The 14,185-nt window shown below is 43.3% G+C and overlaps 2 protein-coding genes across 5 annotated transcripts in view; one reads left to right on the forward strand and one right to left on the reverse strand.

The window, feature by feature from the left end:
- The first annotated feature begins 783 nt into the window (after positions 1 to 783).
- SRP14 (signal recognition particle 14) lies at positions 784 to 4,646 on the forward strand. 2 transcript variants are annotated; one of them, XM_080680792.1, is made up of 5 exons: positions 784 to 944; positions 1,086 to 1,158; positions 1,617 to 1,729; positions 3,720 to 3,752; positions 4,253 to 4,646. In XM_080680792.1, exons 1-5 carry the CDS (start codon positions 921 to 923, stop codon positions 4,340 to 4,342), a joined length of 333 nt encoding a protein of 110 aa, XP_080536918.1. In that variant the 5' UTR covers positions 784 to 920; the 3' UTR covers positions 4,343 to 4,646. The 2 variants fall into 2 exon arrangements, with proteins under 2 accessions (XP_080536918.1, XP_080536917.1); XM_080680791.1 differs by having other exon boundaries at positions 849 to 944; positions 1,617 to 1,738.
- A 150-nt stretch (positions 4,647 to 4,796) lies between these two features.
- EIF2AK4 (eukaryotic translation initiation factor 2 alpha kinase 4) overlaps positions 4,797 to 14,185 on the reverse strand; it is a 105,526-nt gene continuing 96,137 nt past the window's right edge. For 2 of the 3 annotated variants that reach the window (XM_080680480.1, XM_080680479.1), the window contains 6 exons: positions 10,918 to 10,976; positions 9,849 to 9,946; positions 8,277 to 8,345; positions 7,726 to 7,770; positions 6,172 to 6,296; positions 4,797 to 5,405 (listed from right to left, as the gene is read on the reverse strand). In XM_080680480.1, the coding sequence (XP_080536606.1) occupies positions 5,348 to 5,405; positions 6,172 to 6,296; positions 7,726 to 7,770; positions 8,277 to 8,345; positions 9,849 to 9,946; positions 10,918 to 10,976 (454 nt within the window). In that variant the 3' untranslated portion in view covers positions 4,797 to 5,347. Of the gene's footprint in view, positions 5,406 to 6,171; positions 6,297 to 7,725; positions 7,771 to 8,276; positions 8,346 to 9,848; positions 9,947 to 10,917; positions 10,977 to 14,185 lie in introns of those variants that run through there. The other variant, XR_013961224.1, reaches the window with a different exon arrangement.

Raw genomic sequence — 14,185 nt, forward strand, 5'->3', positions numbered from 1 at the left:
GTCCCCATTCCACTCAGTTCCCAGAGATTTCCCTGACCCAACCTAAAGTAGTTCCCTCGTAATTCTCATCTGTATCACCCTGCTTACTTGTCTTCACAGCACTTATCATTACCTGAAGCTATACTTTTTACTTGTTTTATTGTGTTTCTTCACTACTCTTTTAATCCAAGTTCCAGGAAACCAGGAGTTGAGCTTGTCATATTCTGTTGTATCCCCAACTCCTACAGCAGTGCCTAGCACAGGCTTAAGAGGCTCTCAGTGAAAACCCATCGCACGTTGAGTGCTTGACTTCAAGTCAAGGGCCTAGAGTTCAAGTTGGCTACTGGCATAGCTGGGCCTCCAACACAGGTCTCTTGATTGATCCAGAGGTAAAACCAAGACGGGGTTCCAGTCCTTCTTGCTAGAGGTCCTTTAGGGCACCCAGCCTGGTCAGAGAAGAGGGAGAGTTCAGAGACCCGCCATGGCAATTTAGAATAATAATAATGATAATGAAAATAACAGTAACAGCTAACATTTATCCAGAACTTCCTCTGTGCCAGGCACTTTCTAGGTATTTAATATAAATTCATTTATTCTTCACAACCAGTGAAGTGGACACTATTATTATCCTTATGATAAGGATGGGGAAACTGAGGCACTGTACTGTAGGTAGAAACTATAGGTTTCTATCAAGTCTTTCTTTCGCGCTCTCACTCCCTCAACTCTAACTGGGGAGAGAGGATTTCTTGCCAGTGAAACCCCAGACAGCTCAAATGTCCGGGAGCGCAGGCGCGGGGCAGGCGGGGCGGCGGAGGGCGGAGGCAGGGATTGGTGGAATAGAGTTGCAATCTAGAAGCGGAAGTCCCCATCCAGCCTGGCAGGAACTTCCGGCTCCGATTGCTTGGGTCTTATGTGGCTTGAGTGGGGCCAGCGGAGCCGGGATGGTTCTGCTGGAGAGTGAGCAGGTAAGCCAGGGCTGGCCCGCCGGGGGAGGGGTGCAGTCGGGGCTTAGCTCGGGACCGCTGTCTTCTTCGGCGGGTGGGAGTGGGGCTTGACGCGGCGGGGACTTGGGGCTGCTTGACGGGGCCTGGTTTGCTGTGTTCCAGTTCCTGACGGAGCTGACCAGGCTCTTCCAGAAGTGCCGGCTGTCGGGCAGTGTGTTCATCACCCTGAAGAAGTGTAAGCAGCTGTCCACGCGGCCGGGCCGGGAGGGAGCGGGGAGGCCGAGCGGTGCCCCAGCCTGGGTGCCCGATGTCTGGGAACCCCGAGTCAGCCCCCGACTCCTTCCCGCCTTCCCTCCACCGTGTACTGGGCACCTTCAGGGCAGAGGGACCAAAGACTATCAGGGGTTGTGGCCCGCAGCGCTTAGCAACTTAAGCCGGTCCCGGTTACAGTGGGGCCCAGACGTCATGGTTCTTCTTCTTGTTAAGGATCCCAAACCCACTGATTGTGGAAATAGCAAGTCGTTTTCCAGGTTTTGGCCAAACTTGAGATAATGGCGGATAAGGTGGTTAACAGAACTAGAGCAGTGCAGGTGGATTAGGGGTCCTCTTCTATTCCTTCCCTACTTATTAGCTTTTTACCTACCTCTTAACAACGTCTGTGGCTGTGTTCACCAGGGTGTATTTTCCTTGCAGATGATGGCCGAACTAAACCCATTCCAAGGAAAGGTTCAGTGGAGGGCTTTGAGCCCTCAGACAACAAGTGTCTGTTAAGAGCTACTGATGGGAAAAAGAAGATTAGCACAGTGGTGAGTTGGGTTCGTAAGTTTTGGAGTTTAAAGACTTAAACTTAACTGAGCAGGTGGTATATCTGAACCAGGTTTTGTTTTGTTTTATTTTTAAAGGAAACATTTATTTTTCGTTGATTTCAGAGAGGAAGGGAGAGGGAGAGAGAGAAACATCAATGATGAATCATTGATCGTCTGCCTCCTGGGGATGGGCCGCAACCCGGGCATGTGCCCTTGACTGGAACGCAGGACCCTTCAGGCCGCAGGCCAATGCTCTATCCACTGAGCCAAACCGGCTAGGGCTACTTTATTTTTTAAAGAATAGTTGATTTTTAGAGGAAGGGTGAAGAGAGAAACGTTGAAGGGAGAACGCAACATCAATAGGCTGCCTCCAGCACAACCCCTACTAGGGATGAGCCTGCAACCCAGGTGGAACCAGCATCTTTCAGTGCACTAGACATTGCCCAACTGAGCTACACCATCCAGGGCTTGTTTTTGTTTTAAATGAAGGGTAGTTATTGTGTAGCTCCCCAGCTGTTTTGGGATCAGTGCATTTTTTTTCTCTTTTTAAAAATCCTCACCCCAGGATGTGTTTTTATTGATTTGAGAGAGGGAGAGCGAAACATCCATCAGTTACCTCCCATTCATGCCCCGACTGGGGATTGAACCTGCAACCTAGGTATGTGCCCTGATTGGGAATTGAACCCATAACCTCTTGGTGTATAGGATGGCACTCCAACCAACTGAGCCACCTGGCCAGGGTGGGATCAGGGCTTTCTTTTATTACCTTCATAATAGAAAACCCAAGAGCAAAATTAAAATGAAGGTGGAAGTCAAACACTTGTTCTGCTGAAAGTTTTTGTAGAAATAAAATTAGCATATTGGTCCTTACGGTAGCATTGTAAGGAGCAGTGAATATATGATTACTTATGTCCTTAGCTTACTGTGCTGGCTCTCCATGACCAACTTGTCACCAGATGATGCTTTTAAGCTAATTATTTCTTTTCTTTGTGGTTCGCATAGTAAGCATGTAGCTATATGTAGACTTGGTACTTGAGAGAGTATAAATTTAGTCCAGAGCTCTAGTGTTGGCTTAAGGTTGAATATGGCTTGAAAGGGAATACTAGAGCTCTGGCCTAAATTTATACTCTCTCAAGTACCAAGAGACTCCATGGGTTCTGAATGAATAAAGACATTCCTCATTTTATTACGCTTTATTATGCTGCCAGATGTTTATTACCAATTAAGGCAAGGCCCTCCACTGGCAAAAAGGCTGTGACTTGCTTTGTTGTGATAATCACTTTACTGTGGTGGCCTGGAATCAAACTGGCAGTGTTTGAGATATGCCTGTACTTCCTTATTCTGCTGGGGCAGAACCAGACTGCCCTCCCTTTCCAGTCACATCAGTATACGATATTCGTGAGCTTGAAGACCATAATTAGTTGATGCCTCCCTTTACCAGTTATCTCGAGGACATTTACAGTAAAGCTTATGGGGTTTTAAAAAATAAAGTTGGGTATCACAAAATAAGAAAACCCAAAGAATTTTTAGAGGTAGGATTTCATGTGGTAGTTTGCATTTTGCTTACATAGGCTTGAATTAAAGGAAGATAGGTGTGAAATAAGATGGGGAATAGTTTAAATGTATCCTGCAGAAAAGATTAGTACTTAGTCCTTTGACATCTCAGAACCCAGGGAGAAAAAGTCGATGCCATGTGTGCAAGAGATTTTAATAGAGGTGAGAAGCACAGCTTCTTCAGGAACATAATTCTGCCTCTTTCCCATCGTGGCTCAAGTCTCATGTGGAAAAAAGCCCAAACTTTGCTTGTTCCCAGGCAGAGGAGAGTGAAGTAGGAAGATAGCCTTTAGTGTATCATGACCTCTGAGACTGAGAAGGAATATTTTAGCGATTAGGATGCTGTCTTCATGAGGCTTTGAGTGCTTACCTAGGGTGCGGCAGGGGATTACTGTATGGATACTAGGGGTGACCATTTTCCCCTCTTCTTTTCCAGGTGAGCTCCAAAGAAGTAAATAAGTTTCAGATGGTGAGTTTCTGCTGTTCCCTCTGTCCCTTTATCAGGGCAAGTCAGCATAACGTTGAGCACTGGGTGAACATTGATATTTAGGTTCACCGCCTCTCCTATGATGTTTTACCAGTAGTTTATGAATAAGAGCTGCTAGGCTATGAATTTTACTTTCAACACTGAAACTGCCTTCCTTTTAAGTTTTTATAAGCTAGATTTTGCCATCTTAGGCTTCAGATATGCTCTGCCTGTAGTAAAGTTGAACAAGAAGTTGCCTATGTTTATCTGTTTTTGCTTAAAAAAAAAAGTGCAACTCACAGTGGGTGAGCGTTGCAGAAGCTGCTAAAATGTGAATGTTCTCCTCTTACACCATTTTCCTTCAGGTACAAGTGTCCCATGGTGTTATTTGCTTTATCAGGTAGACTTTCTGATTTGGCCACACTAAAGCCATTATGGAAACGGGGCAGCTGCCCCACCAATTTGTAGCTCCTCCCACTAAGGTCGTGCTCTGTGTCTTTTAGGCTTATTCAAACCTATTAAGAGCAAACATGGATGGGCTGAAGAAGAGGGACAAAAAGAGCAAGAGTAAGAAGAGCAAAGCAGCACAGTGAAGGGCTCCAGATTCTCTGCTTTCACCAACTAACCACCAAATTGCTATTTTCCCTTTGGTTTTTTACTTTTGGCCACAAAACTAGGTTTCTGGTTCCCCTACATTAAGTGTTTTCATGTGAGATTATGTTCATTTTGGACGGAAGAAGAGCTGTGATGTTTACAGGGTAGTTATAAGAAGCCAGTTTATTTTAGATCTGGCTAATTGGTCTATGTTGCCTACTTGCATATCCCTGGATTTCAGTTAAAGACTGCAGGCATCTGTGTGAAGAAAAATGCATCATTAAACCTGTCTATCAGCACTGACTATCTCTTATTCTTTTTCTCTCCCCATATTAATAATTCCTGGCAATAAGTACTGATTCTGGGATGATATGATTATGAATAGGCTTTAGCCCTATCTTTTAGGTCATTGGAATTGAAACCTGAAAATTTTATTGAAAGTTGTGTTAGCTCATGGGTATTCTTCCCAACTGGCTATATAATTTTTTTTTTTTTAAGAATAGTTTATTGATTTTTTAGAAAGAGAGGAAGGGAAAGGGAGAGAACCATCGAGAAGAGAGTGCAACATGGATTGGCTGCCTCCTGAATGCCCCCTACCAGGGATGGAGCTCACAACCTGGGCATATGCCCTTGACTGGGTATCAAATCCAAATCCTTTGGTGCGTAGGCGGACACTAACCATTATGCACACCAGCCAGGGCCAGGCTATATAATTTTATCATAGTTCCTAAGGGAAGAACATGGCTGTTTTCCTGTCTTCTAGCTCCACAAAACCTTTCGTGTCAATAGATTTGCAGTTAAAAAGGAAATATATGAAAGCATTTATTATATTGCAAAAGATAAATTTATATATATATATATATATATATATATTACAAATGAAAAACTTACAAAGCTCCACTTTGCGTGACAGCTTCTTAAAATGTAAAGTTAATTTAAAATTACAATAAATGTACAACATTTTACAGCTCCTGTCTGAACAATGTAATGACTGTTGTCTAGAATTAAAATAAGATTCGGTAGTAGTCATCTCTGTAGCTATATAGGAATAGCACAGACACCCTGCAAAAGAAGGGAAAAAGTAGGATCAGTATAATGAATAGAGAACAGGGTTAGTAAAAATTTATTTTTGCACCTAACTGCAGGAGTTTTGTTTAATCAAAAACAAGATGGAAGGCTAGGCACTAACATTGCACAAGTTTACAAAAGCTGTGACTGGTAAGGGTCTGCAGTATAAGGTCCTACACAAGGAGACCACCATTCACAGGCTTTGTCATTGCCTTTTAAGGGGAAGAGAATATGAACAGCTGGCTTCTGACATGAGGACATAAAGCAAAGTAGTCACAGCTGTTTTCTATTATTTAAACATAGTTCTAGGAGTTATCTGGGTGATTAAAATTTATAATTGGGATAGTTACTTCTGAGACCTTGGTTTTGTTATTGACAAGATCATGACTGTGGTTCAGTCCTGAGTTGCAGTTCTAACATAACAGCTTATCAGCCATCAAACCTCTAGACCAGGGGTCCTCAAACTTTTTAAACAGGGGGCCAGTTCACTGTCCCTCAGACTGTTGGAGGGCCACACTATAGTTTAAAAAAAAAACTATGAACAAATTCCTATGCGCACTGCGGGCCCGGGACGAGTCGGCTGCTAAGCAGGACAGGCAGCGGCACCCGGTGGGCTGGATAAATGTCCTCGGCGGGCCGCATGTGGCCCGCGGGCCGTAGTTTGAGGACGCCTGCTCTAGACAATAAACTATGCTACTTTAAAAACCCTCCTCGAGTTTTAACCCATTTTGAAATCTGCGGTGCCTAAGTGATAACTTACTTTTTCCCTACTTTGATGTTATAAATTTCATCACAGACTACTTTCAGGTATCTTTGTCTTTGCTTTGGCAGGCGTGACAGCAGCTGCTTCACAGTTGAGTCAAATGCCTGTTCATCAGCATCCCACTAGAAAAAATAAATGAGACTTAACAACAGGTAGGGTTTATTAAGTGGCTTTTTTCTGGGTCACTAATGAAAGTCCAATGCCATTCTCCCCTTTAGTTATACTGAAGAGATCATTATAGGGCGATACTAGAACTGCTGGGCAGACTGCTGGGGTTCCTCTTTGAAGCATCAGTTTTCTTTACAGCAGATCACCTTATTAGATCTGGTTAACAATACAGCAGCACAGTGTGTGCTGATCTGACTTTAGACCAGTTATTTCTGCCTGTTGTCTGTTTTTTGTATAATGGACAAACCACCTCTGATGTGCATCCATCTGAATGGATCATAAGACAATACACTGCCAATGTAGTGGTATATGCTTATTTATAAGACAACAACAGAAAATACAGTAGTAAGAGTTAGTTTTGGGGCAAAGTTCATTTTTCATCTGATTTAATCTGGATAGACAAAGTATTCTTTGATATGATGTTGCAAAAGTCACCTATAGCTATGATTATAGTTAAGCATTCTTAATAGCAAAGGTTTAACTATTAATTCAAAATTTAAAAAGTTACTTGGTTATTTGATAACTAGTAGCCCTGTGCCCAAATCCGTGCGCCAGTAGCTCGCCAGTAGCTTGCTGCTGCCCTCCAGTAGCTCTCCGCCCGCTGCCCTGTCCCTCTTGTAGCTCTCTCCATCCCCCGCCCCGCGCCTCATAGCTTGCTGCCCTGCCCCTCTTGTAGCTCTCTGCTGCCCACTTGTAGCTCGCTGCCCGACTCTCCTGCTGATGCGTGATCCAGTGGTTACGTGGTCGGTTGTTACGCTTCACGGCGTAACAACCATTTGCATATTTCATCTTTATTATGTAGGATTAGGATATGTACTTGTCGGGGATGGGGGGACATAAAAAAGTACCTAAATTAAATTTTTACAAAAAATCTTCCATCACTTCTGGTTCTACAAATGAGCTTCCCTAGATGGAATGAAGGTATGACATGTACAGTGGTTAAGAACATTGATTCCACTACTTTACCTAGGTTCAAATACTGGCTCTACTACTTAATAGTTGGGTGACCTCAAGTACTTCTGTTCTCTGTAAAATGGTGATAACAATGGTACCTCTCTCTTGGGTTTGTTATGATTAAATGAGTTTAAAATTTGTAAAATACTTAGGACAAGGCCTGCCAGAGCCTGACACTCAATAAAAGCTCTAGTTATTTGTTAAATAATCTCTGAAATTTGAAAGAAAGTCACCAGAAAAGTATGATTCTTTTAAAATCTGATTTAGTAATATATATGTCACATAAAGGAACAATGTTACCAAATTCCTGGAACTGACAAAAAATACCCAATGTCACTAAGAAAATAATACCATTTTCAGTGTTGTTGTTTTTTTGGCAAAGCTTTGGGATTTTAAAAACCACAATGCAGAAGAGTTCGTTTTGCTTACCTCTAATGATAAACACTGTAAGATTGTTTCTTTGGGTAGATCCACCTGTCAATACAAAAAAATGTACATCATCTGTCAGAGAACCCCCAGCAGCACACACTGACTTGTGATGATGGTACCACTCTGGATGGAGCAACATGAAAGTGGCTGGCAGAGTCCGGGATGCTATTGTGCTATAGAGCAGACTTAATGAACCACGCATGGACAAGATCTCTGCCCTGGTGAACTATACTCCTAGTTCCCACATACTGCACTCACTCCAGAGGTTTGACACTGCAACCTGCACTTAGTGTAGGCTTAGTGAGGCAAAGGCCTGAAACATTTAGAAAAAGGATTTTCATTTTCACTTCAGAGGAAGGAAGTAGGAGAAACAAACACAAAACCTTCAATTGTTCTCCCCAGTTCTTTAGATTACGTGAGATACACATCAGTGATAACAGGCTTGTACCCCAATACTGCTGACACTGAGCAAAAAACCCCTGACCTCTGAGGAAACTACTTTGACAGTATGGACAGAGGCCATCCTCAAAAGGTTAAAGAAAGTAACTTACCGCCAAAATTTCAATTTCACTGCTTTTCTGATGTAAGTTGGCAAGGGAGGTCTGAAGTCGGGTTTGTACCTAACAAAAAGAAAACATGTCAGAATTCAGAACCTGTCAAACCAAGCCATCTTTCTTGCCATTCTATGCCCTGTTTCAGAAAACAATCACGTGACAAACCAAGGCCTAGAAGTACCCCAAATATTACCCTAGAATTTGCGTTTAATCCACCTCAGAAAGATGTATGTGTATCCCATTATGATATCGGGAAATGAGATTTTGTAGCCTATCTATAATTTGTTTAATAACCCACCTAAGTTGCTTATTTCTTTATAATTCTGAAATGACACCTAGTAAAAAACTCAGTGTGGTGAAACTCATGTGGAAGCAGGGAGATTTCAGTATTAAGCTAAATTTGGAAAAAGGGGAAGGTGGTAGCAATGAGAACATGGAACTGAAATATGGTAGAAAGATGTGAAAAATTAGTTTCCACCAACATCCTGAGAAATAGCCAGGAGAGCTTACAAAAGTGAGGTAACCTGATCTTCTGTATTTCAATCTAATTACATTTCTAAAAAATGACTGCTCTCCAACACTCACCCTCTTTCCAAGTGAGGCCGGCATCCTGACCGAGCTCAGTAGCACTGTCCATGCCGCCTTTCCTTCCGTCCCTCCCAATTGGAAAACCCTAACCTTTTCTCCCTGCCTATTTCAGTCCCTCAGGGACCATCTCTGTGAAGCAAATACTGACCTCTGTCTCCCATGTGTCTGTAATACACTCTAACACTCCTATTAAATACTAGAGGCCCGATGCACAAAATTCGTGCAAGAGCAGGCCTTTGCAGCCATGAAGGCTGCTTGGATCTCTCCCTCGCAGCCACAGTGGCTGCCTCGATCCTGCGGCTGCAGCCCCAGCTTTGTCCGGAAGGACGTCTGGTCTAATTAGCATATTACGCCTTTATTATTATAGATATTTAATTCAGCATTCTGTTACTTATTCACATCTATTGTTCTCCAAGCATAAAATGCATATGCTTCTAAGGTTACACACTCTTTGAGGAGTGGGGCCATATCCTGTGTTTTTTATATTTTACGTGGCACTTAGCACAGAATCAGGCAGATAGTAGATACCAAAATATATGTAAGGATATTTTTGCCTCAAGTGTTGGGATAGATCTCTTCTGCTTTGTTATTTAAAGCAAAAACAAACTCCATTTAGGCAGCCAATCAATGATTATCTCTCATCATTGATGTTTCTGTCTATCCCCTTTCCTCTCTGAAATAAAAACAACAAAAAAACTCCACAAACTCCATCTGCCATTAGAGCCAGATGAGAAAGCTTTTGTTTAGATCCAATAATTCTGACAGCTGCTTCTAGAGGCCCACAGTCCATACTGACGCCTCTTTGGAGGACAGATGTGGCAAAATATTGGTGCCAGAGAGATGACTGTGTTGATGAAACTTTCAGAAGCCACAAAGTTAGGGAAGTGGGAAGGAAAATATTTCCAGAACACTCTTTTATTTTCCTTTCCAGTTTCCTTCCTTTGTAGCTCACCTTAGAAAGCCTTGGGCACTAACATGTACCTGAGTTTCATACCGCCGCTTAGTGCTGGCTGACAGCTTCTCCGGGGCTATCACAGTCACAGTGGGGACAACAGCTGCTCCATGGATTTCAAACAGACCTGAAACAGAGAAAGCTTCAGAATTCATGACCATCTCTGGTCCTACGTTCTCTAACACCGCCGAGGGGACAGAGATATTAATAGAATCCCCTCTGGGGTGACTCAATGGGGCTAGATTATGTCTGGGCCTTGTTTTCTGTCTCTGCAACTGCCTGCAATTGCCCAGGGAGAACCCAGAACCTCAACACCCAGCAGTTTGGATGATTCTGTCAAAACCAACAGCCTTCTCTCCTCAGGTGGGTGTGGGAAGTGACAAAAACAAAGGGAGGCAATATGAGTCACCCAAACCTCATGTACCTATGAAAAAAATAAAACTTTATCTCTGAAACTAATACTTCCTTAAATTTCTCAAAGTATTTGAAATCTGATGGTGACAGAGAGTCAACACTAACAGAAATGAAACAAAAAGATCCAATTCTGTTAAAAGCCAAATATGTCTTCTTGTGGACTTAATTAGGACACTTCTTTTTCAGTAAGATAGATGTGATGAAACTAAAGGCATAACTATCACCACTGTTCCTGCTTGGCTTTCATGAAAAAGAAAACACACACACACACACACACACACACACACACATATATATAATATATATATAATCTTTCCCCAAGGGATTTCAAAATACTTTTTTTCTTTAATTCTGTATATGGGGAAAATTTCCAGGAAAAGAATCCAAGTTTAATAAATCTATACCATAAACTAAGTTGAAGAAAGATTAAACCACTTGTAAAAATAAGATACTAAGACAAAGAATACCAGGATCAGAAGTCACCAAATGCCCAGTAATCATCTTGTTATTTTCTAAGATGTGAGTTTCAAAGCATAATGATAAATTCCATTTGGTACAATTAATTATATATATGTTACTTAAAAATATATACATTTGATGCAACAAGGAGTTAGCCACATAGTGCTTACAGAAAACACACACATAAAAGCATTATTATAGTTAGATTGTAATTAGTAATTATACCTGAAGCATTAGAAAATGACCCCTTCAGATTTTGTACTGCGATATTATCAGAAGCTTCTCTAAAAACAACCAAACAAAAAAAATTATTAGAAAACAGTCAATAAGCCAAAAGCAACACAGATTACTTACAGTGAGCTATACTTAGAATCATTTTTTAATCCTATCTAATAAAAGAGTAATATGCAAATTAACCATCACTCTGCTATACCCACAAGCCACGCCCACAAGCCATGCCCACCAGCCAATCAGGAGCAAATATGCAAATAAACCCAACCAAGATGGCTACAGTCACAGAGAGCAGGAGGGAGGCTTGGGTTTCCCCGGCAATGGAGGAAGCCAAGCTTTCTGCCTGCCCTTGCCGGCCTAGGCCTCCACTCAAGGCTACTAAGTTTCAATGATAGAAGATACATAAATCCAAACAGAAATGGCGGCAGCCACGGAGCTGGAAAGAGCAGGAGGCTAGGGTTGCCCCTGGCAATGGAGGAAGCCAAGCTTTCCACACACCCTGGCCGGCCCAGGCCTCCACTTAAGGCTACAGTTTCAATTATAGAAGATAAATAAATCCCAACAGAAATGGCTGTCACCACAGAGCAAGCAGAAGGCTTGGCTCTGCTCCAGGCTACAAAGTTTCAATTGTAGAAGATAAATAAATCCCAGATAGCAGGGCCTCCACTTGGGTCACTGGGGGGCGTGGCCGGCCTGCAAACCACCACAGGCCCCTCGCCCAGGCCGCCCCACACCCCAAGGGAACCTCCACCCTGATCTGGGACACCCTTCAGGACAAAGCAGCTGGCCCCCACCTGTGCACCAGGCCTCTGTCCTATCTAATAAAAGAGTAATATGCAGATTGACCATCCCTCCAACACACAAGATGGCTGCCCCCATGTGGCCAAAGATCCTGCCCCCATGTGGACACAAGATGGCCACCACAAGATGGCCAGCAGGGGAGGGCAGTTGGGAGGGACCAGGCCTGCAAGGGAGGGCAGTTGGGGGTGATCAAGCCTGCAGGGGAGTGCAGTTAGGGGTGACCAAGCCTGCAGAGGAGGGAAGTTGGGGGCGACCAGGCCTGCAGGGAAAGGCAGTTGGGAGGGACCCTGGCCTGTAGGGGAGAGCATTTGGGGGGGACCAGGCCTGCAGGGGAGGGCAGTTAGGGGTGACCAGGCCTGCAGAGGAGGGCAGTTGGGGGGGCCCAGGTCTGCAGGGGAGAGCAGTTGGGGTGGGGGGACCAGGCCTGCAGGGGAGTGCAGTTAGGGGTGACCAGGTCTGCAGGGGAAGGCAGTTAGGGGAAAACAGGTTGGCAGGGGAGCAGTTAGGCATCAATTAGGCTGTCAGGGGAGTGGTTAGAGGGTGATCAGGCTGGCAGGCAGAAGCGGTTAGGGGCAATCAGGAAGGCAGGCAGGCGAGCAGTTGGGAGCCAGCAGTCCTGGATTGCGAGAGGGATGTCCGACTGCCCGTTTAGGCCCGATCCCACCAGGATCAGGCTTAAATGGGCAGTCGGACATCCCTTGAGGGGTCCTAGATTGGAGAGGGTGCAGGCTGGGCTGAGGGATACCCCTCCCCCATGCACAAATTTCGTGCACCGGGCCTCTAGTTCAATATAAAAATATTTCATAAGTATTGGTTATTAGTGAAGGAAAAACAAAAACAACTAATTTGCACTTAATTATGCTTTTAGTCAAGAGCAGGTAAAAATTACAAAGGATGTCATTTCAAATTAACAAATGCCTAAAGACAACATTCTGATCTATTCAGCTGTTTGAAATCCTGGCTCAATATAAGAAGCTAATTTCAATGAAATGTAATGGGTGTTCTTTCCGCTCCCCTCACAATACAAGGAAACATTAGCACAGGCAGGCCCCTCCTTCATTATGGCAGCAGCCTTGGCTGTCACCCACAGAACATTTAGTAAATAAGGAGATCCTTTCAAAAGCTGTGAATGGATGTTCTTTCAAAGACTTTATAGCCTTTGAGAGACACAATAGCATTCTGTCTTGGGAAATAATCATTTGGAAGCAAAGATTTTAAACCTTTCCTGCTAAAACTAAATCCCATCTGGCCGATAAAGTGTCTTAATAGTGTTCATTTACTCACTATTAATTAGTTGACTTCTTTGTTTTCTCTTCTAAATATCTGTCTTTGATTTGGATCTGCAGCCCTTAATACCTGGTAACTTCAAAAAACATATTCCCTCAGAAAAAGCCTGATGATGAATTTATGCAAGCTAGGTGCAGATGGGAGCGGGCAGAGCCAGGAAGGTAGAAGAGCAAAACATTTATTTTTTATATATTTTTATTGATTTCAGAGAAGAAGGGAGAGGAGGAGAGAGAGACATCAATGATGAGATTGACCAACTGCCTCCTGCAACACAGGCATGTGCCCTTGACCAGAATTGAACCTGGGACCCTTCAGTCCACAGACTGACACTCTATCCACTGAGCCAAACTGGCCAGGGCAAAAACATTTATTTTATATTAGCCAGGATTTCTCAGTCTTGGCACTATTAACATTTTGAGCCACATAATTCTTTGTTGGGGGTGGGTGGTCAGTCCTGTGCACTGTAGAATGTTTAGTGGCGTTCCTGGTCTCTACTAGATACCAGTAGCATTTAATTTTTAAATTAAACTTATTGGGGTGAAATTAGTCAACATGAACTGTCACCCATCACTGTCACCCACAACATGAACTATCACCCACCACTCAGGTGTGTGTTTCTGTGTTACAAGATCTGTATATTGCACCATGTACCCACCACCCAAAGGCACCTTATATTAGGACCCCTTCTCCCCCAACTCCCTTCCCTCTGGCAGCCACCACACTGCTGTTTATGTTCATGAGTTTCAGTTTTATATTCCACATATGAGTGAAATCACATGGTTCTTAGCTTTTTCTGACTGACTTATTTCACTTAGCATAATGTTCTCAAGGTCCATCCATGTTGTTGCAAATGGTGCTTTTTCATCCTTTCTCGTGGCTGAGTAACATTCCATTGTGTGTATGTACCACATCTTCTTTATCCAGTCCTCTATCGCAGGACACTTTGGTTGTTTCCATGTCTTGTGCACCATGAATAATGCCACAATGAACATAAGGGTGCATATATTTTTTTGAACACGTGATTTTGAGTTTTTTGGGTATATATCCAGGAGTGAAATTGGTGGGACATATGGCAGCTCTATTCTTAATTTTTTGAGGAATTGTCAGACTGCTTTCCATAGTGGTTGTACCAGTTTTCCAGCAGTGAATGAGGGTTCCCTTTTTTTTCTAAAAC

The sequence above is a fragment of the Plecotus auritus genome, assembly GCF_963455305.1.
Source record: "Plecotus auritus genome assembly, chromosome: 1".
Lineage (NCBI taxonomy): Eukaryota > Metazoa > Chordata > Mammalia > Chiroptera > Vespertilionidae > Plecotus > Plecotus auritus.